We start from the raw sequence: 27346 nt of genomic DNA on the forward strand, positions 1-27346 counted from the left end.
GTCACTTATATTAGCAGAGTGTGAGAGGGGAGCCCAGCCTGCCTGTAACCAACTGTAGGTCTATCTTTGGACTGAGGAAGGGACAGGGTGACTCCCCCCCACAAGTGGCACAGTGTGATGTCACATGTAAGTCACTAAGTGTAGCAAGAGATTGACTGTATAATACATATGGATGGTACTATGATACACAGATATACTATACAAGGGATCAACAACTATGCTTACAGCTCTGTCATGTTATGTATGTTGTCTCGACATACCATACGCAACAGGCTAAAGCAAGCAGATGGCTCTCGGCTGATTCTATACATAGCAAAGACATAAATAACTTAGAACTAATCAAACAAATGGTTAATAGGATATACTCAGTTGAATTGGGTAACACTGGAATGGATGTTATATTAACGGATGGTGATTTATATAATGGATGTTATTGTAATGGAATGGTAATGTAATGCATTACGAATTAAAGGAACAATGATAGCATAATAAAAGATAGAATTGATTGATTGATCTGTATTCATGCACTCTACGGATACTGAGGACGAATATATATTTACAAAGGTGAAATTAATTAACAGCAAAGGCAGACCAGGTGCACTCAGGTCATACTGCTAAATCTCAGAATCCGGAGGGAATGTTTACCTGGAGTTTACCTGGAGAGAGTTCCGGGGGTCAACGCCCCCGCGGCCCGGTCTGTGACCAGGCCTCCTGTGAACACAAAAAAAAAAAAAATTCTTGGAACTAATCAGCTATTAACAAAACATACAGTTGACAACTTCATCCAACTTGAGCATCTAATTATACAAGCTATGCACATTTAAACCCAACTCTGTGAGGGTAAGATTTACATATGCAGAATTGTTATCACATCTGGGAGGATCGAATTCCTTTGCAATGGCTAACACATGCCTTGAATGAGGGAGATATGAACAAGTATCTACAAAAGATACTTGGGGGGTTCTCATTACTTGTTGTGTATGCAAAGAATAACGACATTCAGGTTGATCATCTGACTGAGTGTTAGAGGTAGAGGGTAAAGAGTCAGTAGGATTGTCAGCTTCTGCCACATTAGTCTGGCTAGAAATATCATCCTCAACATCACATACTAACTTCATGTGATCTAAATGCGATTCCTTATACTGACCAGCATTAAATTGTCTAACTTTGTACTTATTACAATTGATATGTTCAACTACTCGATAAGGACCAACAAACTTTTGATCGAGCTTAGGCATTGTGGGCGTTTTGTTGAAGTTAGTCAGCATTACTCTCAAACCCACTTTAACTTTGGTTGGCTTAGCACGGCTATTAGTTACTCTTGTAAATTCTACTGTCGACTTACGAAGTGTCTCATGGATTCTTCTAAAAACACTTTGAGCTAAGCTGGTACGAGTTGCTATGAAATCACCAGGGTTGTAATTGGGTTTTGGTGCAAAATATAACAACTCATAAGGTAAACACTTGTCTACACCATACAATGCATAATGTGAAGTGTTACCTATTAAGGCATTGTAAGCAGAATTTATGGCACATTGAACATCAGGTATAACTTCATCCCAGTTTTCACTGTTGGGATTGATATCGGCTCTCAAGACATAAAGTATTTTCTTATTGGTTCGTTCTGCTAACCCATTGCTGGCAGGATGATGAGGAACAATGGTGGATTTAAAGATCTTGTACAAGGTACACAAATTTTTAAGAATCTCATTGCAGAATTCACCCCCATTATCTGTTACCAGGGACTTAGGGGTGGTATGCCTACAGATTATATGCTCCTTGAAAGCTTTAGTTACAGTTTCGGCAATTTTATCTGCAATAGGAACTAACTCACAATATCTGGTGAAATGATCTACCATAACACACAGATGCTTGTTACCTTGGAGGGAATATTGGAAATTGGTTAACAGATCTATGGCAACTCTTTCCTATGGTTCACTCCTGGTGGGATACACCTAGATAGGATTTGGACCATTCACATTTCCTTTATGTTGCATACTTACACTATATTTCTTAACATCCTCGGAAATATCAGTTGCCATATGTGGTCAAAAGTATTTCATTTTGGCTTGTTTTACTGAACGATCCATACCAGGGTGCGCAACACCTGGTGCACCGTGAACTAGTTGTAGAGCTATATTCACTAGTGACTGTGGAATTACTAATTGGTATACCCTTCTGCTTGGAGTGCCCAACTTGGCTGCTCAATACAATAATTCTTGACTCATGACAAAGTCACTAATGGGTGCTGGTGGTTTCACAGTCAGAGCAAGATCTTCCTCGAGCAGGAACCGAATCACACCAGACAACAAGGGATCTGTTCTTTCTTACTGGTGGAATGAACAAACTCGGTGGAGTGGATGACTCTCCCCGGTAGAAAAGTCACACTATAATGCAATCTGAGCAGGGGAGAACGGATCTCCTATCTCTCACTGCAAGCACAGGGTAAAAGAAATGAACAAGGTCGACAGTACTGGTATTCATTCTGAGTCGCACACAATGACACGAAGTATCAGCTATAAAGAGACTGCTTTTATAAACGTTAAGAACATGTGAAAATTACTCGAGAAACAACTTTTTACATTGCAAGGATTACTGTCAACTAGGATAGCATCACCATCTGCAACACAAGGGACAACAACAACACTCTAGTGAGCACACTAGCCACAGAAACGTCTTTCTGCAATGGCTTGTGGTGTCAGCAAGTAATGATATAACTCATTGCAAGTAATCTTTCTTTGCAAAGCGTCCTCTGGGAGGAACTACATGAACAAGTCGCCATCGCAGGGATAGTAGTCTCAGCACCCAGGGTTGTCTGAGGTTCTTCTGAAACCCAAGGTAACTGTACACTGTCCTGCATGCACGATATTGTGGCTGGAATCCAGACAGGAGTGACAGTATTACTAGTGCCTGACCGCTCGGCTACATTAATAAGTAAATCACGGATTTATAGGAACTTAATCTGAACTTCAAATTTTGGAGCACTTTAATAAATCTCAGATACAAACTGTGAGAACAAATACATTGTCCAGCTAGGTATAATCTTTCAGTCAGTAAGGGGATATTTGGACTGTGGACTGATTCATGTTTCCTTTGACTGGCATGATACACTAAGAGCAAGAAAAAGTGACTGGGACATCTTCTCAGGGAATTTACTTAAGGACATAAAAGCAAGAATAATAAAGAGAATATATGACACAGTAAGCTTAAATGGGAAGAAAATGCTTAACTATTCTGCATAAGTAAAGAAAAATGACAAGTCACACTGTAGAGCAAGGAACACTCACATAAAACACTCAACTGGCTGGGTAACACTTTGATAATCAAGAGAAAGTATTCTTTTCTCAGATCAAATTCACTCAAATTTACTTTAATTTGAATTAATGGCACAGTGAGTTGTCTTTACTCTCAATTCAAAAAAGAAATTCAACAGTAAATGATAAATCAATCAAAAACGATAAAACAGAATCAATAAATCTTGTGCAAAATTAAAATGGACAGGGAAAGCAATTCTCTAAAACAAATAAAATGAAGTGACACACAATGAATAAAATATTATGCACAGAACAAGAAATGTAAAACTGAAATCACAGAATATTGCACTGAAATAAACTGTAGCAATATTGCTATTAACAATTACTAATAAAAAATTACTGCACAACGCAACACTACATAAAAATTTTCTGAAAGAAAACAATAATTGCAGCACAATATTGCACAAGAATCATTGCAAAATGAATCAACACTGCAATAATAAAAAAAACTGCACACATAAGAAAATACAGTTTACAAGAACATCAAAAAATATTATCAAACAATGAACTGATTGAAAACTTTAACTCTTAATTGCAGCTTAAGCAAACACTTACTAAACAAGCAAAAGAATGATTTACTTTAAAAAAAAAAGTTAAAAGTTGCACTAAGAGTGAATTTGTTCAATGAAATATGGAGAATAATGGAGGACATAAAACACAAGAGAGAGGAACACAGGAACACAACACATCAATATGTGCACAATACTATGATAATTTTCTTGCAATAAGGTCTTTTGTTGACAAAAATTAGATAAAATTTCCTTGGTTTAAACAAAATTATGGTACTATTGTTTGTGGAGATAGAACAAATTAAACACTTGCTAAATAAAAAGAATTAGCACAAAAGAATTGCAACACACAGTAAAATGGGAAATGAATTAATGTAAAAGCAAGAATACACAAATGCTGGGGGAAAAAACTGAGACAGCACTGAATTGTGATGCAGAATATAAGACAATAGTTACTGAATTACTTTACTTCACAACTTACCGGACAAGGAATACAGTACTGTGAACACACAATAATTGTGAAGTGTAAACACAAGTTTATACTGATTATATACTGCACACAACACGGAAAAAATTTAAAGTACTTACTTCAAGTATATATATAAAAAAAAAGGAACACAACACTAAAGACATAAAAATAAAGCACGAAAATTTAAACACTGAGAAAAAAAAAATATGTTGAAACAGAATGTCATGAACACTGAGTCTAATCAAAAGTCACTGAATGTCACTAAGAAATCACTGAAAAAGAAATGTCACTAAGAAATCACTGAGAACAAAAAAAGTCTCAACACTCAAAAATGTCTCTGTAAAAAGATTATTATCACTGGAGCCATGTCAGTGGAGAATGAGGGTGATGGTGGTGGTGGAGTCTCGTGGCTGTCGGCATTCTCTACTCGGTGATTTCTCGAATAATTCAATGCTTACATCGATGAGAGACACATACATGAAGCTTTTACATTGACGCCCAGGGACGAAGGACCTATGTGGTCTGTAAAATAAAGGTGCTAGACCCCAACATAAAGGTGACGAAACAATGGTGGTGGGTAGGTGTGGGTGAAAACAGCACGCTGGGACACTGCGTAGTGGCTAGGCCGACTGGATAAGCGGCGTAACCCACGAGCTCTGGGCACACCAACACTAGGCACAAAAATATTCTAAGCCAGGTTGGCTTAAAAACCCACAAAATACCACAACACAGGGATGGTATAAGCACTCAGGATGGCTTGGAACTGGGAGCACAAAGTGATGGTGAAGGCTGGAACTCACTTGGCTTGCTTGAATATCAGGTTTACCCACATGGGTTAGTTGGTGGCATAAACACTTCACACAGGCTGGCTTGAGAACTTGTAACGATGAGCGCAACAGGGAGGAAAGCTCGGTTAGCAAGCAAGGCTGGTACTTAAGACAGACTGGATGGCATAGAGCTTGACTCCCCCAGCAGACTGGCTTGGCAGCTTGGTTTAATTTGCAAACCCACGTCAACCCCTCGGAAGTAATGCAAATAAGCAGAGAAAGCACAATGACTAAACAGGAAGTAGCGCAGAGAGGCTGGTGAGTGCTTGGTCCGGGCAGCTGGATGTTCAGCTGGGCTGTCATGTGGTCACACACAAGGTCAGTCGGCTGATAGAAGTTAATCTCCATACATCTGCATAAATATCAAATTTACACGCTCACCACTGCCACCATTTGTTGAGAGGGTTCGTGGAGATATGATGGTTGGAGATACACACTTGTTGGGTTGTAACACTTATATTAGCAGAGTGTGAAAGGGGAGCTCAGCCTGCCTGTAACCGACTGTACGTCTATCTGTGGACTGAGGAAGGGACAGGGTGACTCCCGCCCACAAGCGGCAAGGTGTGATGTTACATGTTAGCTGCTAAGTGTAGCAAGAGATCAGCTGTATAATACATATGGATGGTACTAACTATGATACAAAGATATGCTATACAAGGGATCAGCAACTATGCTGATACAGGTTGTGGCATGCAAAGAGTATGTTACAATTTATTCAGCATATGTCACATTCCCACATAGGCTGCCTCCCAACCAGTGAATGTGGTTCACTTGCAGTAAGCATTGGCAGACTTGCCTACCTGCTGGATGAGTATAATGCACTCTCTCTGGCTTCTGCTTTGCCAACTGTCACTGTGGAGTACAGTTATTATTCTGTCTGTACATATGGTACATACTGTACATATCTGGATATAGTTGGTGAAGGCAAACTATACATTATAGTCTACTGCTGAGTCTTGTTTGCTCCAATTCCTATTATGACCACATCTCACAGGCTATTCTTTACCTGTGTTCGTAATATGGAAGTTTTGTCCAGGAGCTGGACCTGGAGATAGAGCTAGAGCTGGTCCTGGTATTGGTCAGATTGCGTAGCTATCGTCTTTTGTATTGCCTGTCAGTCTTGCTACTGTGTGTGTATCCTGCAAGTCGTACTGTGCTATTGCTGCTTGTTGCATGCATTACAAACAGCATTTTATGTTGGGTTATGCCACCAACATGAGTGAGGCGGTTGGCGTCTGAGTATTCTCTCCTAAATCTGCCCAAACTATCTCCACAGCACTGCTGGCAAATTGCTCATTCCATTGGCATAGAATACCAATGAACTCTTACTGCTGCACAGCTTCATGACATTATCATACCAAATTAAGGGTTGAAGCAACTATGGCACACCAGACTGAGGTAACGCTTCTTACAGGAGCTATTAATCGCCTATCACTGCTTTGGTTCTGTTGTAATGTGGAAGGGCTAACACCAGAGCAATCAGACGAGCAGTCTCGTGAAGCAGGTGGTGCAGCGGGTTTGTCTCAGGGCGAGTCACCTTTTTGATACTTGAGTTAGCTAAACTTATTCTTAAAACAACCCTAGAGCAGTGAACATTTGCTAGAGAGGAGTTTGATAGAGAGAAGGAGAGGAAACAATTTAAGCAGACTGTTGGTGACTACTTTAGCGTGCAAAAACCCGTGCCGTTAGTACCTCCCTTTGTTATGTCTGAGGCTGAAGAGTTTTTCGAGGTATTTGGAAACCATGCTCGGGCACTGAGGTGGCCTGGGGAGCATTGGGCAGCACTGCTGCATACAGCATTATATGGCAAAGTACAAGAGTTAACAGCTGTTTTAAATAATGAAGAATTTGCTGTTTATTGGGTTGTTAAAACAACGGTTCTTGGTGCATATCAGTGCAAACATCAGCTGGGTCAGTTTCGTATAGACTTTGCAAGGCAGCAGTTAAATAATAATAATAATAATAATAATAATAATAATAATAATAATAATAATAATAATAATAATATCTTTATTTACTACAAGTACATGTACAAGGTATACAGTTCTAGCTGACAACAATGACATACTACTATTGTGGTATAAGGCGAGAGGTGTCACAAACTTCACTGATCTAGTGCAGTTGCTTTTGGTAGATAACGTGTTGGAATCTGTTGGAACGGAGGTGAGAGTCTTTCTTGAAGATCATTCATTGACCACTGCATTGGAAGCAGCCAGACTGGCTGACACTTTTAAAGCTAACCGCTCCTTGTCCGAACAGTCTAATTTTTCTTCCCAACAGCCTGGCATGAATAGAGAATGTCATGGACCAGTCCCTGACTGCATGACAAAGTGGTAATATGAAAGTGAACAACGAAGCCAACCAAGTAGTCTGGTGAGCATCAACATCAAACTCACAGTCAACCTGGTGAGTGATGACATGAAACTCATGGTGAACAACGATTCCAGTACCTCAAGTGATGCCAGCCATAAAATCAACAGGGAACCAAATTGAAGTATGAGGTAACCTGTTATCGTTGTCATAAACTGGGCTAAGTCATGTACAACTGCCCAGTTAAGCCCCAACCCTTAGGGAAAATTAACAGCATTGATTGTCTTAGAGCTAGAACTCATTAATAGTATTTCCATCTCCTTGGATCAAGAGACTCAGACAGGTATATACATCCACTTATTATGTTGTATAAGTCCAAACTCAAAGTCCTTAGATCAGAAAATTACTGAAAGTGTTTGACCATAGAGTTACTAGTTAAGTCAGACTTTACAATATCTCCAATACCTTTGAACAAAAATCCTGGACAGGCCCCCATTTCTTACATTAAGGCGATATATATAAAGTGTAGACATCTCCTGAGAATACTAGAAGGTTTCCCCCTCAAGCATTCGGCCTGTTTCTGGTTTTTGTAACAAGTCAGAATAAGATCAGGTCTAGTTAACCCTTGAATTGAGAGAAATATTAATAATTTTGAGATTACACCTACGTGATAATAAACCAACAAAATAAAATTTGAGATCTTTAATACAAAAGGTGTCTAGGTGGATAATAACTATTACATAGTTTAGGAAACAAGCTCCTTCATATTTCTTGTAGTGCAATATTGAAGTGTACATATGGTAATATAGTGTTGAGGGCATTTTTCGTACAATAAAAATCGTGATTACTTTACTATGATTAGATATACTCTTGAATATGAATAGTGTAAATATATTCAAGTGTATGAATGTGTATGTGTGCTCAAAGTGCTCATAATGTCTCGGTAAGACTTGACTTGAAATAGACTTAAATAATGACTGACAATAAGTCCTCAAATAATCTATCTTCTTGACCATGAAGGCAATCTAAACAGCTAGCTTGTACATAATTAAGAGACATTCACCAAACAGCATTAATATACCATGCAGCCACACAGCATCAGAAACGAGACAAAATAATGAACCGAACTGAGGACCATCAGCAGATCCTTTATAAAAGGCATAAAACTCCAATAATACTGAATCTAAGTTCAACATAACCAAATCCCTGACTACAGCAGTGCTTAGATGCCACATAAAGTAGGTCAGAAGCTTTAGTTGAAGAGTATCTCCACACGACACACAACCCCTGCAAAACGTCAAAACTGCTAAGTCTGAAAGAGAGGTATGTTTCGAACTCACCAGCAAAACCATAATGAACAAACAGCCAGAGATGAGACAGATTCCTGGAGAGATGTTTCTCACAGAAGTCACTTGAGAGATGCTTCCAGGATTAGTAGCAGATGGAGAGAGAGAGGAATGAACTGCAAGCCTCACAGCAGGTGAGATCATGTGAATCGCCCATGCTACTCCAGCAACAGTGCAAGTTGCTGCCTGACACAAACAAGCGAGTGGTAGTTAGCAAGGCAGTTTGCGACTGCAGACAGCCAATCACAACTCATCAACAGTGAGCACAGTGACAAGTATAGCATGTTACATCCTACCTTCATACATTGCTAATATTATTAGTCAAATTATAATATAAAGCAAGATTTTTTTCATTTTAGCTATTAATGAAAACATTGGCAATATAAAATTATAAGGAAATATATATATACAATATAGAATATATACATTGAGCCCCATTCAGGTGGCACAATATGACAAGGTCTTGGATGCTCTGGAGTAGACACAACATGTAGATGTATGTACAAGCACGATCATAATGTAATAGAGCACAAAATGCGTGATAAAGGAATAATGGGGAGAGTTGGTAGATGGATCAATAACTTCATAAAAAACAGAACACAGAGAGTAATAGTAAACAGAGAAAAATTTGTGGTGGCTACAGTGAAAAGTTCTGTTCAATAAGGGACAGTACTGTCTCCATTCCTGTTCCTCACCCTCATATCTGACAAAGACAGAGATGTAAGCCACAGCACCGTGTCTTCCTTTGCAGAAGACACCCGAATCTGCATGACAGTGTCCTCCACTGAAGACACTGTAAGACTCCTGGTGAACATCAACCAAATCTATAAGAAAACAATATGAAGTTTGGTGAAAAAAAAAGTCAAATACTTTGATATGGATAACTCTAGGAAATTATAACTATATCGAAGTATGAAGCAAATTCCAACCAAACAATAGAGGGAAAAACTAATGTAAAGTACATAGGAGTGATAATGTCAGAAAATCTCACTTTCAAAGATAATAGCAAAGAATCTACCACATCTGCTAGGAAAATGATAGGATAGATAACAAGAACCTTCAAAACTAGGGATATGTAAATGGTTTAAAAAAAACGACAAGTTGAAGATTGAGACACTTATGCAACATACGGAAATCTTCATTGAGGAAATGTTTCGTCACACAGTGGCTTCATCAGTCAAATGCAAATCAGAATGGTGTAGGGAGATGAGGAGTTTGAGGTGATCAGTCCCTCAGCCTGGAGTCGATGTGTTCAGTCCATCAGTTTTCTAGAAAGTACAGCATATGGCTGTAGACGTGGCTTATATACTGTACTCAGGTGAGTCGAAGCAGGCGGAGGCGGTGTCATAGTGGTAACATCCACTAGTCGAAGTAGGTGTTCGTCCAAAAGTTTGGTTATGTTAAACCATTTATCACATCTGTCAGACACTGCAACATCATGGGTTCTTGATACCAAGAATTCTTCAACCTTGTCCAACCTTTGGACGAAGACCTACTTAGACTAGTGGAAAGTACCACTATGATCCCACCTCTTCCTGCTTCGCCTCACCTGACTACAGTATATAAGTAACGTCTACGGCCCTATGCTGTACATTCTACAAGATTGATGGACTGAACACATCGACTCCAGGCTGAGGGACTGATTACCTCAAACTCCTCCTCTCCTTACACCCTTCTGATTTGTATTGGACTGATGAAGCCACTGTGTGGCGAAACGTTTCCTCAATAAAGATTTCCAAATGTTGCATAAGTGTCTCAATCTTCAAAACTAGGAATACCAAGCCCATGATTACACTCTTCAGATCGCTTGGTGTATCTGGGCTGGAATATTGCGGTACAATAACAGCGCCTTTCAAGGCAGGTGAAATTGTTAACCTGGAGAGTGTACAGAGAACTGTCTCGGCTCACATAAGCATGAGTAAACATCTAAATTACTGGGAACGGTTGAAGTCCCTTGATTTGTATTCCCTGGAATGTAGGCTAGAAAGATACATGATAATATACACTTGGAAAATAATAGAGACTAGTCCCAAATATGAACATGAAAATCACTCCCTACGAAAGCAAAAGACTCAACAGGAATGTAACATCCCACAATGAAAATCAGGGGCACTACGAGTACGCTAAGAGAAAACACAGTAAGTATTAGTTACCTAAGACTGTTCAACTGCCTCCTGGCATATATAGAGAAGAATACCAATAGACTCCTGGCTCTATTCAAGAAGATGCTGGACAGACACCTAAAAATCAGTAACTGACCAGTCGGGCTGTAGTTCGTACGTAGGTTTGCATGCGGCCAGTAGTAACAGCCTGGTTGATCAGGCCCTGAATCACCGTGAGGCTTGGCAACAGACTGGGCGCTGACCCTTAAAACCCTCTCTTGGTATACTTCAAGTATGTTATTCTTGTACTTATAATAAAAGTCTTCTAATCTCTCTTCTTCTTCATGTCGTCACTGCCGAAAAGTTTCGCAGTAATGACTTGTATTATGCGGCGTAGAACAAACAGAAAGATGAATACAACTACATGGAGGAGGAAGATCACGTCCAGCATGAGGAACTCCACCCAGGAGAGCTGTGCCGCTGGTGACCTCAGCTGGGGCGCACCTCTGTGACGGATGACGTACTCCGTCCAGAACACTGCCAGCTCCGTGGGCGGTACAGGCTGATCCCGCAGCGACACTGACATCCTCTGTACGTTTTCTTTATACCTGAACAAAATGATATATGAGAAAATCTAAACGATCACCCTCACAAATTTAATGTAAAATATGTGATGGTTTACCTCTATTTTTTTCCTAGTTTTACTCTAATTCCTAAACTAATTAACAGAAATTAAAATGTTATAGTATGTACTTAAAAATTAGTGCAAAAGACCGTGGTAAGAAAGGAAGGTCTTTAAATGTTTAAATTAAAGTGTGATGTGGATTATAATAAAAGTGGGAAGTGAGAAGTGGGCTCTTCTAATGTTTATGTTTCTGTGGTGGAGAGTAATGCAGAAGAGAAGGTTAGGAAGGTGTTAGGTGAATGTTTAGGAAGGTTTGAACTGAGAGAACAATTGTTGTAGGCGACCTAAATATTAGCTGGATGGCCATAAAAGATGGCACAGAAGGAATTTAGGGAGTGTCAGGCGTATATGATAATACTGGATCCATTATGATATACACAGAAAGAGGTTTGACAATAGTTAGTTCCAGGAAAAAATTAGTAGACGAATGATGACATTTGGATGTGCATATTTTTAAAGGAACAACAATAAACGGCAAATGGAGTCAAATGTGTGTGGCACTAGTGGGAAGAAACAGGTGAAAGTAAAATAACACTAATTATTTCAATAACAACCTTACCATACACTTTACCTGGTATACTCAGTAAACTTATTCCCCTATAATTTTTCCAATCTCTTTTGCCCCCCTTCCCTTTACATATGAGATTATCATTTGTTGGATCCAAAGAAGTTGCTTGTGGCTGAGTGCTTACTTTTGCTGCCTCCATCACTTCCTCACCTTTAGATACTACATCAGCTGTTCACTTACCATATCCGTCTTGTCCCGATCGTCTATATATCGTAACACCGCACATGTTAGTGTTCTTGGCTATATTTCTCCACAAGATTCGCTTAAAAGAAAATTTTCGCAGAAGTTTCTCGTAATCTACCAAAAAATTTTATGTAAATATATTTTCCTCCTGACCACCTAGTGACAGACCTTCGTTTTTCCTCCTCTCCTGCTTCCTGACTTTTGTTACAACTTCCAGGGGTTATTAGATCAGGAAGCTCTTTCTCTCTTCCTTGCCCCTATTCTTTGTCATTAGACTACCATGTCTGTCACTTCTGTTTCCCTTATTGCCTCCCTTGCCTCTCCATCTTCTGACAGCATTTCCACTAATGATTTTCCTTCTTCAACTATTCCATGTCTCTCTCCTTCTTTTTTATTCATTGTTGCTGTTCCATCAGCTCACTCTTTTATTTTTTCATTGTTTCTGTCAGCTTTTTCAATTCCTTATGCCTTAGAGTCATTCAATTTCCTCCTGAAGGGAATTTATTTTTCTTTGCCATTTCTCACCCATTATGGTCTTCAGATCATTTACCATCAATAAGAGCCAGTTGACTATGTTGTTTATGTGAGTGTGTGAGTGTGTGTGTGTGTGTGTGTGTGTGTGTGTGTGTGTGTGTGTGTGTGTGTGTGTGTGTGTGTGTGTGTGTGTGTGTGTGTGTGTGTGTGTGTGTGTGTGTGTGTGTGTGTGTGTGTGTGTGTGTGTGTGTGTGTGTGTGTGTGTGTGTGTGTGTGTGTGTGTGTACTCACCTCACCTAATTGTACTCACATAATTGCGGTTGCAGGGGTCGAGACTCAGCTCCTGGCCCCACTTCTTCACTGATCGCCACTAGGTCCTCTCTCTCTCTGCTTCTTGAGCTTTGTCATACCTCGTCTTTAAACTATGTAGGTTCCTGCCTCCACTACGTCACTTCCTAGGCTATTCCACTTCCTGATGACTCTATGACTGAAGAAATACTTCCTAACATCCCTGTGACTCGTCTGAGTCTTCAGCTTCCAATTGTGACCCCTTGTTTTTGTGTCCCCTCTCTGGAACATCCTGTCTCTGTCCACCTTGTTTATTCCCCGCAGTATATTGTATGTCGTTATCATGTCTCCCCTGACCCTTCTGTCCACCAGTGTTGTCAGTCCGATTTCCCCTCAACCTTTCCTCGTACGATATTCCCCTGAGCTTTGGAACTAGCCTTGTTGCAAACCTTTGTACTTTCTCTAACTTCTGGATGTGCTTGACCAGATGTGGGTTCCAGACTGGTGCTGCGTACTCCAGTATGGGCCTAACATACACAATGTACAGTGTCTTGAACGATTCCTTATTAAGGTATCGGAACGCTATTCTCAGGTTTGCCAGGCGCCCGTATGCTGCAGCAGTTATCTGATTGATGTGTGCCTCCGGTGACGTGCTCGGTGTTATGGTCACCCCAAGATCTTTCTCCCTGAGTGAGGTCCGTAGTCTTTGTCCACCTAGCCTATACTCTGTCTGCGGTCTTCTTTGCCCTTCCCGAATCTTCATGACTTTGCATTTGGCAGAGTTGAATTCGAGAAACCACGTACCATGACTCGGTGTTGCCTCCCTGTCAAGTATTCTCTGATCCATTGCAGTGCCCTTCCTGTTATATGCGCCTGATTCTCCAGCTTCTGCACTAATCTCTTCTGAGGAACTGTGTCGAAGGCCTTCTTTCAGTCCAGGAAAATGCAATCAATCCACCCGTCTCTCTCGTGTCTTACTTCTGTTACCTTGTCGTAAAACTCCATGAATCCATGCTGGTTGTCATTTATAATCTTGTTCCATTCCAGGTGTTCCACCACTCTCCTCTTGATAATCGTCTCCATGACTATGCATACTATACACGTCAGAGACACTGGTCTGTAGTGTAGTGCCTTGTTTCTGTCTCCTTTCTTAAACATGGGGACTACATTTGCCATCTTATATCTCAGGTAGTTACCCAGTTTCAAGGGATGTGTTGAAGATTGTGGTTAGTGGCATGCACAGCATCTCTGCTCCTTCTCTAAGGACCCAATAGGAGATGTTGTCTGGTCCCATCGCCTTTGAGGTATCAAGGTCACTTAGCAGCTTCTGCACCTCCTCCTCCGTTGTTCGTATGTCATGCAACACTTGGTGGTATGTTCCCTGTTGATGTTCCCCTCTGTGCTCTCTTCCCAGAGCCCTTCCTGTCCCTACTGTAAAAACTTCCTTAAATCTCCTGTTAAGCTCCTCACATACCTCCTGATCGTTTCTTTTGAGTTCTCCACCTTCTGCCCTCAGTATGTTCACCTGGCCTTTGATTGTTGTCTTCCTCCTGATGTGGCTATACAACAGTTTCGGGTCATTCTTGATTTTCGATGCTATGTTACTTTCATACTGTCGCTCGGCCTCCCTCCTTACCTGTGCATACTCGTTCCTGGCTCTGCGACTAGTCTCCCTATTTTCATGTATTGGATGCCTTATGTACTTTTTCCATTCTCTATTGCACTTAGTTTTTGCCTCCTTACACTGTCGGGAAAACCAGGGGCTCGTTCTGGTCTTCCCATTGTTTCTCTTCCCCTTAGGAATAAACCATTCCTCTGCCTCCTTGAATTTTTGTTATTACGTATTCCATCATTTCGTTTACTGCCTTTCCTACCAGTACTCTGTCCCACTGAACCTCCTGCAGGAAGTTCCTCAAACCTATGTAGTCCCCACTTTTATAGTCTGGCTTTTCCTATTCAACTCCTGTTACTCTCTCCACTTGTAACTCTACTATGTATTTAAAGCACAGAACCACGCGGTCACTAGCTCCTAGGGGACTCTCATATGTGATGTCTTCTATGTCTGAACTGCCCAGGGTGAACACAAGGTCCAGTCTTGCTGGTTCATCCTCCCCTCTCACTCTGGTAGTGTCCTTAACATGTTGGTGCATGAGGTTTTTCAGCACCACATCCAACATCTTGGCTCTCCATGTTTTGGGACCCCCATTTGGCTCCAGGTTTTCCCAGTCAATCTCCCTGTGGTTGAAATCACCCATAACCAGCAACTTTGCTCTGCTCGAGTGAGCTCTTCATGCCACCTCAGCCAGTGTGTCCACCATTGCTTTGGTGCTCTCTTCATATTCCTCTCTTGGCCTCCTGCAGTTCTGTGGTGGATTATACATCACTGCAATGACTACCTTGTGCTTCCCAGACTGAAGTGTACCTACTATGTAGTCTCTTTCTCCAATCTCGTCTATGCCTCCCATTTTCTAGAATTTCCATTGGTTTTTTACGAGCAGTGCAACCCCTCCTCCCCCTCTGCCCCTTCTATCTTTCCTCATGATCTGATATCCTGATGGGAAGATTGTATCTGTTATTGTCTCGGTGAGTTTCGTTTCTGTAACTTCTATGATGTCTGGGGATTTCTCATTGATTCTTTCTTGCCACTCCTCATATTTATTCGTTAATCCATCTGCATTTGTGTACCAAACCTTCAACTTTTGTTCTAAAACTGAAACTGTGGTCCTCGGGTAATGTTGGGGTTGGGAGAGCACGAGCCCTAGTGGGGGCCTGTGGAGGGTTGCAGTGGGGGCAGAGTTCCCATAGGGAGTTGCTGTAGGAGTAGGGTTCGTTGTGTGGGGGTGGGGACAGAGGGATCAGTGTGTGATTGTTGGTTTAGATTGTTCAGAAGCCTTGGGGGTGTCGTGGTTGGAGTCCTTCTGCGAGTGTTTCTGGGGGGTGTGCTTGCCCTTCCACCTGTGCCTGGGTTATTCTGCTCTTCTTTGTCATTTCCTCCCATTCCTCCTATCGTTTTTGCACTCTCTCTTTCAGTATCATCCTTTCCTTCTGTGTTCTGTCTCGATCGCGGTACACACTCATGAACTCCTGTTTGCCTCTCAGCCGTGCTGTCTCCTGCAGGATCATGGTTCGAGATGATTCTGCCTTGATAATTACATTGAGAAGCCGTTTCCTTTTCTTTGCCAACGACCAAATTCTCCGAAAATTTGCCACCTGGGTTATGTCTCCCTCGCTTATCACCTTCATCATACCTTCATTCGCATTTTTTCTCCTGTTAATAAAAGCATAGCTATGAAAAATTTCAAAATTTTGCAAAGTATTGTTTTTAAAATTATAATATAATGGATTGTTAAATTTAGGGTCCACACCGACCGTCACTTCTCTGAGATATGAGATCCGCAACCCTCCTGTGTGTGTGTGTGTGTGTGTGTGTGTGTGTGTGTGTGTGTGTGTGTGTGTGTGTGTGTGTGTGTGTGTGTGAGTGTGTGAGTGTGTGTGTGTGTGTACTCACCTAGTTGTACTCACCTAGTTGAGGTTGCGGGGGTCGAGTCCGAGCTCCTGGCCCCGCCTCTTCACTGATCGCTACTAGGTCACTCTCCTTGAGCCGTGAGCTTTATCATACCTCTGCTTAAAGCTATGTATGGATCCTGCCTCCACTACATCGCTTCCCAAACTATTCCACTTACTGACTACTCCGTGGCTGAAGAAATACTTCCTAACATCCCTGTGATTCATCTGTGTCTTCAGCTTCCAACTGTGTCCCCTTGTTACTGTGTCCAATCTCTGGAACATCCTGTCTTTGTCCACCTTGTCAATTCCTCTCAGTATTTTGTATGTCGTTATCATGTCCCCCCTATCTCTCCTGTCCTCCAGTGTCGTCAGGTTGATTTCCCTTAACCTCTCCTCGTAGGACATACCTCTTAGCTCTGGGACTAGTCTTGTTGCAAACCTTTGCACTTTCTCTAGTTTCTTCACGTGCTTGGCTAGGTGTGGGTTCCAAACTGGTGCCGCATATTCCAATATGGGCCTAACGTACACGGTGTACAGGGTCCTGAATGATTCCTTATTAAGATGTCGGAATGCTGTTCTGAGGTTTGCTAGGCGCCCATATGCTGCAGCAGTTATTTGGTTGATGTGCGCTTCAGGAGATGTGCCTGGTGTTATACTCACCCCAAGATCTTTTTCCTTGAGTGAGGTTTGTAGTCTCTGACCCCCTAGACTGTACTCCGTCTGCGGCCTTCTTTGCCCTTCCCCAATCTTCATGACTTTGCACTTGGTGGGATTGAACTCCAGGAGCCAATTGCTGGACCAGGTCTGCAGCCTGTCCAGATCCCTTTGTAGTTCTGCCTTGTCTTCGATCGAGTGAATTCTTCTCATCAACTTCACGTCATCTGCAAGCAGGGACACCTCAGAGTCTATTCCTTCCGTCATGTCGTTCACAAATACCAGAAACAGCACTGGTCCTAGGACTGACCCCTGCGGGACCCCGCTGGTCACAGGTGCCCATTCTGACACCTCGCCACGTACCATGACTCGCTGCTGTCTTCCTGACAAGTATTCCCTGATCCATTGTAGTGCCTTCCCTGTTATCCCTGCTTGGTCCTCCAGTTTTTGCACCAATCTCTTATGTGGAACTGTGTCAAACGCCTTCTTGCAGTCCAAGAAAATGCAATCCACCCACCCCTCTCTCTCTCTTGTCTTACTGCTGTCACCATGTCATAGAACTCCAGTAGGTGTGTGTGTGTGTGTGTGTGTGTGTGTGTGTGTGTGTGTGTGTGTGTGTGTGTGTGTGTGTGTGTGTGTGTGTGTGTGTGTGTGTGTGTCTGTGTGTGTGTGTGTGTGTCTGTGCGTGTGTGTACTCACCTAGTTATACTCACCTAGTTGAGGTTGCAGGGGTCGAGTCCAAGCTCCTGACCCTGCCTCTTCACTGGTCGCCACTAGGTTACTCTCCCTGAACCATGAGCTTTATCGTACCTCTGCTTAAAGCTATGTATGAATCCTGCGTCCACTACATGTCTTCCTAAACTATTCCACTTCCTGACTACTCTGTGGCTGAAGAAATACTTCCTAACATCCCTGTGATTCATCTGTGTCTTCAGCTTCCAATTGTGTCCCCTTGTTGCTGTGTCCAGTCTCTGGAACGTCCTGTCTTTGTCCACCTCGTCAATTCCTCTCAGTATTTTGTAAGTCGTTATCATGTCCCCCCTATCTCTCCTGTCCTCCAATATCGTCAGGTTGATTTCCCTTAACCTCTCCTCGTAGGACATACCTCTTAGCTCTGGGACTAGTCTTGTGGCAAACCTTTGCACTTTCTCTTGTTTCTTTACATGCTTGGCTAGGTGTGAGTTCTAAACTGGTGCCGCATACTCCAATATGGGCCTAACTTACATGGTGTACAGGGTCCTGAACGACCCCTTATTAAGATGTCGGAATGCTGTTCTGAGGTTTGCTAGGCGCCCATGTGCTGCAGCAGTTATTTGGTTGATGTGCGCTTCAGGAGATTTACCTGGTGTTATACTCACCCCCAAAATCTTTTTCCTTGAGTGGGGTTTGTAGTCTCTGGCCCCCTAGACTGTACTCCGTCTGCGGTCTTCTTTGCCCTTCTCCAATCTTCATGACTTTGCTCTTGGTGGGATTGAACTCCAGGAGCCAATTGCTGGACCAGGTCTGCAGCCTGTCCAGATCCCTTTGTAGTTCTGCCTCGTCTTCGATCGAATGAATTCTTCTCATCAACTTCGCGTCATCTGCAAACAGTGACACCTCAGAGTTTATTCCTTCTGTCACGTCGTTCACAAATACCAGAAACAGCACTGGTCCTAGGAATGACCCCTGTGGGACCCCGATGGTCACAGGTGCCCACTCTGACACCTCGCCACGTACCATTACTCGCTGCTGTCTTCCTGACAAATATTCCCTGATCCATTGTATTGCCTTCCCTGTTATCCCTGCTTGGTCCTCCAGTTTTTGCACTAATCTCTTGTGTGGTACTGTGTCAAACGCTTTCTTGCAGTCCAAGAAAATGCAATCGACCCACTCCTCTCTCTCTTATCTTACTGCTGTCACCTTGTCATAGAACTCCAGTAGGTTTGTGACACAGGATTTCCCGACCCTGAAAATATGTTGGGTGCTGTTGATGAGATCATTCCTTTCTAGGTGTTCCACCACTCTTCTCCTCACAATCTTCTCCATGAATATTGAATATTGTTGTTAGGGGTACACATAGTGCCTCTGCTCCCTCTCTCAGGACCCATGGAGAGATGTTATCTGGCCCCATTGCCTTTGAGGTATCTAGTTCACTCAGAAGCCTCTTCACTTCTTCCTCGGTTTTGTGTACCGTGTCCAGCACCTGGTGATGTGCCACACCTCTCCGTCCCTCTGGAGCCCCTTCTGTCTCCTCTGTGAACACTTCTTTGAATCTCTTGTTGAGTTCCTCACATACTTCACGGTCATTTCTTGTTGTCTCTCTTCCTTCCTTCCTTAGCCTGATTACCTGGTCCTTGACTGTTGTTTTCCTCCTGATGTGGCTGTTTAACAGCTTCGGGTCAGATTTGGCTTTCGCTGCTATGTCGTTTTCATATTGTTGTTGGGCCTCCCTTCTTATCTGTGCATATTCGTTTCTGGCTCTACGACTGCTCTCCTTATTCTCCTGGGTCCTTTGCCTTCTATATTTCTTCCATTCCCTAGCACACTTGGTTTTTGCCTCCTTGCACCTTTGGGTGAACCATGGGCTCATGCTGGCTTTGTCATTATTCCTCTTACCATTGGGTACAAACCTCTCCTCAGCCTCCTTGCACAGTGTTGCTACATATTCCATCATCTCATTAACTGGTTTCCCTGCCAGTTCTCTGTCCCACTGAACATCGTTCAGAAAGTTCCTCATTCCCGTGTAGTCCCCTTTCCTGTAGTTTGGTTTCATTTGTTCTGGCCTTCCTGCTTCCCCCTCCACTTGTAGCTCTACTGTGTATTCGAAGCTAAAAACCACATGATCGCTGGCCCCAAGGGGTCTTTCATATGTGATGTCCTCAATATCTGCACTGCTCAAGATGAATACTAAGTCCAGTCTTGCTGGCTCATCCTCTCCTCTCTCTCTTGTAGTGTCCCTTGCGTGTTGGTACATGAAGTTTTCCAGTACCACCTCCATCATCTTAGCCCTCTATGTATCTTGGCCTCCATGTGGCTCCAAGTTCTTCCAGTCGATCTCCTTGTGGTTAAAGTCGCCCATGATCAGGAGCTTTTCCCTGCATACATGAGCTCTTCTGGCCACTGCAGCCAGTGTGTCAACCATCGCTCTATTGCTCTCGTCATACTCATGCCCTGGTCTCCTGCTGTTCTGTGGTGGGTTATACATCACTGCAATTACCATCTTGGGACCTCCAGAGTGAAGCGTTCCCGCTAGGTAATCACTTCTTCTCCGCTATCTCCTCTCTCCAGCTCATCAAAATTCCATCAGTGTTTGATCAGCAGTGCCACTCCTCCACCCCCACTGTTCCTTCTGTCTTTCCTCAGGATCTGGTATCCCATTGGAAAGATGGCATCTGTTATCATACCTGTAAGCTTGGTTTCTGTGAGCGCTATGAGGTCCGATGATGTCTCTTTGAATCTTTCGTGCCACTCCTCACACTTGTTTGTTATTACATCAACGTTTGTGTACCATGCCTTCAGTTTCCTTTCCAATACTGTGGTGTGGGGGGCCTGTGGGGGTGGGAGACCTGGTAGCATACTGTCGGATTCTATGATTGGGGGTTGGGTGGAAGCTGTGGGTATGGATTGTAGTTTGTGTTGGGATGGTGTGATAGGTTGTGGGGTTCTGAGGATAGTTGTGTGTGTGCTTGCCCTTGCTTCTCTGTTCAGCTCTTACTAACCTCTGCTGGTTCCATCCTTGTTTCCTCTCCTATCTCCTTTCGATGTTTTGTCCTCTCCCTCAGCTGCTGTCTCTCTGTTTGTGTTCTGTCTCTGTCTAGGAACACCTTCTTGTACTCTTCCGAGTTTTTCAACCTTAGTTTCTCTTGGAGGATCCTGTTCCTCTCTGTTTCTGTCCTGAGAATCAGCTTGATCGGTCAGTTTCTCCCCTTCACGTACCCCCCCTATTCTCTGAAAATTTACAATCTCGTCCATGTCTTCTCCCCCTATTTCCGTGATGATTTTCCCAATCTCCTTTCTTTCTTCCTGCCATCTTTCAGTGTGTGTCTTTTCCTCTCTCTCCCAAAGCCCATGGATAAACACTGATTTTGCTCTTTCCTCCTCCCATTGCCTCTCCCTCTATGACTCTGGTTCCTGTCTGTATATGGTCATTTTCTCCCTTGATTTTTCCAGTGGCTCTTGGTAGCATGGTTGTGCCTCAGCATTCGACTTATCTCCCTCTCTATCTGCACCCAGCTGTTCTTTCCTTTTACTCCCTGACCCTTCTTTGCAGGCTGATATGACCTTAGCATAATTCATATCTCCTTCCTTCATGTTCATCCTCTCAGCTTCATATGCTGTGTCTTCTCTGGTCACTGCCCCTGAGACTTGCTTCAGCCTGTTTACCTCAAACTTTAGGACCCTTACCCTGTCTACTGCAGTTTCGACTTGTGCCTCCCATTTCTTCGTCTCCTTCTCCAACCTCTTTTCCCATTTTGCAGAGAGCTCTTTCTCCATTTTTTCAGAAAGCTCTCCTAATTTTCTCTCCCACTCTTGCTCCATCCTTTTCCACTGCTCCTCCATCCATTCCTCCCTAGCAATACCATTGTCCCTGATTCCTACGAGTCCCAACCATTTTTTTTTATTTAGTAAATGAAAGAGAAAGAGAGAGAGAAAGAGAGAGATAGAGAAAGAAAGAGAGAGAGGGGAAAGGTAGAAGAAGAGAGAGGGGGAGAGTGAAAAGGAAAAGGGAGAGAGAGTGAGAGAAAGAGAGAAGGAGAGAAAGGAAAGATAGGAGAGAGGGGAGAGAGTGAGAAGGGAAAAGAGAGAGAGAGAGAGAGAGAGAGAGCTCTGTATAAACACTAGTACCTCTGTACTAGCATGTGCAATGTACAGACCTCAGTGGCAACACGCAGACCCTATCAACTTCCTAATGGAAAATATTGACTCCCTTCTGCTACAACACAACTGTCAACATATTATAATTGTTGGTGACCTCAACCAGCACCTTATACAAAGGGACTTTGATGACCTTCTTGCAGTGTTTGACATGAGAAACTTTGTTGATTTCCCTACTCATATCTCTGGCTCCTCCCTTGACCCAGTAGTGAGTGATCTGGCAGAAGGCATAGTCACTTGTCAACCCCTCGGCTACGTTGGATCGTCTGACCACAATGCTGTTTTTACCACACTTAAGATCCCAACAGAACGAGGTGAGGAGTCCACACGCACAACCTGGCTATGGGAAAGAGGTAATTGGCCAGCCCTTTGCTCTGAGCTCGCCACCACCGACTGGAATGCTCTTCTCCAGGGGGATGTTGACAACCAAGTGAAACCCTTCACTGGACACATCCTTAATCTGCAACAAGAACACATTCCTCACCGGCAATATGTGACAAAGCCTACAGATCAGCCTTGGTTTGGCTTTCTTTGTAGAGAGGCTGCTACTGCTAAGTACAAAGCATGGCGAAGGTATAAGAGACATCCTACCACCTATAACAGGAACTTGCACATGCAAGCCTGTAGGCATATGGGTGATGTTCAAAAGTGGGCCATTGCTAAATGGGAGGTGGACACTAAAAGAAAGTTAGCATCAGGTAGGGTAGGCTCCAAATCCTGGTGGTCCCTGGTCAAGGACAGACAAGGTTATCTGCCTGATGAACTTATTCCACCTCTAAATCGACAGGATGGGACCACCTCTACTAGTAGTCAAGAGAAGGCGGACCTCTTTGCTGAACACTTTGCTACCAAAATGCAAGTTCCTGATCCAGCAAGGGACCCTCCTTGGCTAGCTGCAAGAACTGTGTCAAAACTGTCAGTGGTGACAATAAGGCAGGAGGAGGTGCATTTCCTTCTTAAATCACTTGACCAAGAAAAGGCTGTGGGCCCAGACAAGTTGAGCCCAAGATTGTTGAGAAGATGTGCAGACCTGCTAGCAGCACCTCTTACTCGCATCTTTCAGCACTGCCTAGTACAGTGTAAATGGCCCTCTCCATGGAAAGAGGCAAATGTAGTCCCTGTTCACAAAAAGAAGAGCAGAGCAGAAATCAGCAACTACAGACCAGTGTCACTCCTGTCAATCACTGGTAAGATCCTTGAGACAATAATCTCAAGACAAATGACAGATTTTTTTGACTACCACTCACTACTTTGTGATCGTCAATATGGCTTCAGGAAAGGTTACTCTGCTGCTGATCTGTTGTTAAACCTCTCCACTAAGTGGCACCAGTCACTGGATGAATCCAAAGTCAGCTGTGTGGTAGCACTGGACATTGCTGGCGCTTTCGACCGGGTGTGGCACCAGGGCCTCTTAGCAAAACTTCAAGCACTGGGAATTGCAGGCTCTACGCTATGTCTCCTCAGTGATTACCTTCATGGAAGATCTCTAAGTGTAGTCCTCAATGGAACGGAATCAGCAAGGCATCCTATTGGGGCAAGCGTTCCACAAGGAAGCGTGCTGGGTCCACTGTTATGGAATGTCTACTTCAACGACCTTCTTCATCTCATCCCAGAATCTCATGCATATGCAGACGACTGTACACTGACATTCACTTATCCAAGAGAAGAAATGCCAGCTGCTCTAAGCTACATCAATCACCAGCTAAGAGCTATATCAGCTTGGGGAAATAGATGGCAAGAAACATTTGCACCTGAGAAAACGCAAATGATGATCGTCTCTAGGCACCATGTTGGTAATGCTGGTGCAGTAGTAAGGATGAATGGGACGATGTTGGCACCTGGAGAAGAAGTTGATATCCTTGGGGTGAAATTTGACTCCAAACTAACCATGAAGAACCATGTTGTAAATCTTGCAAACAAGGGAGCCAGGAAGCTTACAGCACTCGCCGTATCTCGCATCTGCTTGACAGTAGGGGTTGCAAGATCCTGTACGAGGCACAAGTACGCTCACACCTTGAGTATGCTCCACTTTCTTGGTTTGCCTGTCCCCCCTCTCATCTGCGACTGCTTGACAGAGTAGAGAACAGAGCAAGACGTCTCATCTCTCGCCTGGACCCATCCTGGATAGATCTGTCATTCCAGCAGAGCCTTCAACATAGGAGGGATGTGGGTGGCCTTACTGTTATGTACAAGGCCAATATTGTCAAAATACCACACTTGGATCCACTTCGAGGACAGCGTGAAACAAGCTTTTATGCCACAAGACGGGCAGAAAGCAGCAACTTCACTCTGGCTGTACCCTTCTCCAGAACATCACTCCATCTGAGATCATACATACCCAGGATGACTCGAGTATGGAGCACATTCGTACAGCATAATGATGTCAACGAGATAAAGTCAGTTGATCAAATGAAAATGCTAGCCCACAGATGGCTCCAACTTCATCCTGTCCCGTACTTGTATGTCTCATAAGAATAAAAATGCTTTCAAATGAGCTGATGTAGGTAACAGCTCTTAGCTTGCCAATAAAGTTAGGAATCCTTAACCTGTAATATAGCTGTCAATAAAGCTAGGGATCCTTAACCTTGTCAAACCCTGTGTAAAAAAAAAAAAAAGAGAGAAAGAGAGGAAGAGAGAGAAAGAGAGAGAAGAAGAGAGAGAGAGAGGAAGAGAGAAAAAGAGGAAGAGAGAGAGGAAAAGAGAGAGGAAGAGAGAGAGGAAGAGAGATAGAAAAAGAGAGAGGAAGAGAGAGAAAGGGAGAGAGAGGAAGAGAGAGATAGAGGAAGAGAGAGAGAGGAAGGGAGAGAAAGAGTAAGAGAGAGAGAGAGAGAGAGAGAGAGAGAGAGAGAGAGAGAGAGAGAGAGAGAGAGAGAGAGAGAGAGAGAGAGAGAGAGAGAGAGAGAGAGAGAGAGAGAGAGAGGGAATAGAGAGAGAGAGAGAGAGAGAGAGAGAGAGAGAGAGAGAGAGAGAGAGAGAGAGAGAGAGAGAGAGAGAGAGAATAGAGAGAGAGAGAGAGGAAGAGAGGAAAAGAGACAAAGAGACAGAGAGAGAAGGAAGGGTTAGAGGGACAATTCACATAAAGGTATGAAATCCTGTATGTGTGTGTATGTGTATGTGTGTATGTGTGTGTGTGTGAGTGAGTGTGTGTGTGCTACAGCTATTCAAGGGCCTAACAGCAGATCCTGTTCTCACCTAGTGTGTGTATATGTGTGTGTGTATGCATGCGTTTATGTAAGCAGTCCTTATTTCCCTCGTATGTTCTACATATGTTTTGCATATGTACCCTATCTCTTGGTTTCCACTGTACTGTCTTGTGTGCCTAAAATTACGTAAATTCACATAAAGGTGTAAAATCCTGTATGTGTGTACTCACCTAATTGCACTCACCTAATTGTGGTTGCAGAGGTCGAGACTCAGCTCCTGGCCCCGCCTCTTCACTGATCGCTACTGGGTCCTCTCTCTCTCTTCTTCCTGAGCTTTGTCATACCACTTCTTAAAACTATGTATGGTTCCTGTCTCCACTACTTCACTTGCTAGGCTCTTCCACTTGCTGACAACTCTATGACTGAAGAAATACTTCCTAACGTCCCTGTGACTCGTCTGAGTCTTCAGCTTCCAGTTGTGACCCCTTGTCCCTGTGTCCCCTCTCTGGAACATCCTATCTCTGTCCACCTTGTCTATTCACCGCAGTATCTTGTATGTCGTTATCATGTCTCCTCTGACCCTTCTGTCCTCCAGTGTCGTCAGTCCGATTTCCCTTAACCTTTCCTCGTACGACATTACCTTGAGCTCTGGGACTAGCCTTGTTGCAAACCTTTGTACTTTCTCTAACTTCTTGACGTGCTTGACCAGGTGTGGGTTCCAGACTGGTGCTGCATACTCCAGTATGGGCCTAACATACACAGTGTACAGTGTCTTGAACGATTCCTTATTAAGGTATCGGAACGCTATTCTCAGGTTTGCCAGGCGCCCCTATGCTGCAGCAGTTATTTGGTTGATGTGTGCCTCCGGTGATGTGCTCGGTGTTATGGTCACCCCAAGGTCTTTCTCCCTGAGTGAGGTCTGTAGTCTATGTCCACATAGCCTATACTCTGTCTGCGGTCTTCTTTGCCCCTCCCCAATCTTCATGACTTTGCATTTGGCTGGATTGAATTCGAGAAGCCAGTTACTGGACCACATGTCCAGCCTGTCCAGGTCTCTTTGCAGTCCTGCCTCATCCTCGTCCGATTTAATTCTTCTCATCAACTTCACGTCATCTGCGAACAGGGACACTTCAGAGTCTATTCCTTCCATCATGTCGTTCACATATATCAAAAATAGCACTGGTCCTAGAACTGACCACTGTGGGACCCTGCTCGTAACAGGCGCCCACTGTGATACCTCTTCACTTACCATGACTCGTTGCTGCCTCCCTGTCAGATATTCCCTTATCTATTGCAGTGCCCTCCCTTTTACATGCGCCTGATCCTCCAGCTTCTGCACTAATCTCTTGTGGGGAACTGTGTCGAAGGCTTTCCTGCAGTCTAGGAAAACGCAATCTACCCACCCCTCTCTCTCGTGTCTTACTTCTGTTACCTTGTCATAAAACTCCAGGAGGTTTGTGATACAGGATTTGCCTTCCATGAACCAATGCTGGTTTTCATTTATAATCTTGTTCCTTTCCAGGTGTTCGACCACTCTCCTCCTGATAATCTTCTCCATGACTTTGCACACAATACATGTCAGAGACACAGGTCTGTAGTTTAGTGCCTCGTTTCTGTTTCCTTTCTTAAATGTGGGGACTACATTAGCTGTCTTCCATTTCTCAGGTAGTTGCCCAGTTTCAAGGGATGTGTTGAAGATTGTGGTTAGAGGCACGCACAGCATCTCTGCTCCTTCTCTAAGGACCCATGGGGAGATGTTGTCCGGTCCCATCGCCTTTGAGGTGTCAAGGTCACTTAAGAGCTTCTTCACCTCCTCCTCAGTTGTTCGTATGTCATCCAACACTTGTTGGTATATTCCCTCTTGATGTTCCCTTCTGTGCTGTCTTCCCACAACCCTTCCTATCTCTACTGTAAAAACTTCCTTAAATCTCCTGTTCAGCTCCACACATACCTCCTAATCATTTCTTGTGAGTTCTCCACCTTCTGTCCTTAATCTGATCACCTGGTCTTTGACTGTAGTCTTCCTCCTGATGTGGCTATACAACAGTTTCGGGTCAGTCTTGATTCTCGATGCTATGTCATTTTCATACAGTCGCTGGGCCTCCCTCCTTAC

At 43.4% G+C, this 27346-nt stretch overlaps 1 protein-coding gene across 1 annotated transcript in view; it reads right to left on the minus strand.

Annotated features, from left to right (window-relative positions):
• Nucleotides 1-10991: 10991 nt before the first annotated feature.
• LOC128705258 (UDP-glycosyltransferase UGT5) overlaps nt 10992-27346 on the minus strand; it is a 64382-nt gene continuing 48027 nt past the window's right edge. Inside the window, exon 8 of the mRNA XM_070103461.1 lies at nt 10992-11485. Within this exon, the coding sequence (XP_069959562.1) occupies nt 11203-11485 (283 nt within the window). The 3' untranslated portion in view covers nt 10992-11202. The remainder of the gene's footprint in view (nt 11486-27346) is intronic.

This window comes from Cherax quadricarinatus, chromosome 85 (genome assembly GCF_038502225.1).
Source record: "Cherax quadricarinatus isolate ZL_2023a chromosome 85, ASM3850222v1, whole genome shotgun sequence".
Lineage (NCBI taxonomy): Eukaryota > Metazoa > Arthropoda > Malacostraca > Decapoda > Parastacidae > Cherax > Cherax quadricarinatus.